This window comes from Formica exsecta, unplaced genomic scaffold (genome assembly GCF_003651465.1).
Source record: "Formica exsecta isolate Colony F162 unplaced genomic scaffold, ASM365146v1 C16342708, whole genome shotgun sequence".
Lineage (NCBI taxonomy): Eukaryota > Metazoa > Arthropoda > Insecta > Hymenoptera > Formicidae > Formica > Formica exsecta.
Window position 1 is genome coordinate 1 of NW_021846855.1, and position 792 is coordinate 792.

Genomic DNA, 792 nt, shown 5'->3' on the forward strand with positions numbered 1-792 from the left:
AACGATAATAAAATTATGTAACACGCATGCTGCTGCTATCATGTTATTTCCCAATTCAAAATCTCCTATGTCTAAGTATTTTAATCGTCTAAATTTAGTCTTTAGTAAACCGAAACATCTTTCAATAATTGATCTGATAGAACTTAGTTTTACATTGTATATAATCTGTGAATGTGTCAAATGCCCATTATCTCTAAATGGTGTCATTAAAGTACACAATAAGGGATAAGCTGAGTCTCCTATTAGATGCATATTGTGCGGAATTAGAAGTCTTTCTGCATTAGTTATTTCGTTAAATAATGTGCTATTTCGGAAAACTCGAGCGTCATGCATGCGCCCAGGCATTCCAATAAAACAGTCAATAAATAATCCTCTATGATTGCATGTTCCTACAAACAATTTTAAAAATTATTTAGTCATAAAATAACGCGTTTAAAATATTGCAATAGAAAATTTCTTACATTTATAATTCTTACCTTGTAAAATAATTGAGTGAAAGCTTTTTCTGTTATAATAATCATTTGGATTCATTATTGGAGCTTTACAAGGAATATGGCAGCCATCTATAGCACCGATTACTCCAGGAAAGCCACGTGATCGAGCTTCAAATATCTACAATTTTTTAATGATATTAAAGAATTATAGCTTTAATTAATTTCTGCTTTAATTAATTATATAAACAACTGAATAATTTAATTAAAACACATACATTACTAGATAATTGACATTGCACTGCATTTGGCCATATTATGAACTGTGGCATTAACTGTGCCAAAATATTAACAATGTTCT

At 29.5% G+C, this 792-nt stretch overlaps 1 protein-coding gene across 1 annotated transcript; it reads right to left on the reverse strand.

Annotated features, from left to right (window-relative positions):
* Nucleotides 1-6: 6 nt before the first annotated feature.
* Nucleotides 7-781, reverse strand: LOC115235365 (putative nuclease HARBI1; the record flags this gene model as incomplete). Its single annotated transcript, XM_029807135.1, has 3 exons — nt 7-389; nt 477-612; nt 710-781. Coding segments are annotated over 3 exons (591 nt in total), but the record flags the coding sequence as incomplete, so codon positions are not given.
* Nucleotides 782-792: the final 11 nt, after the last annotated feature.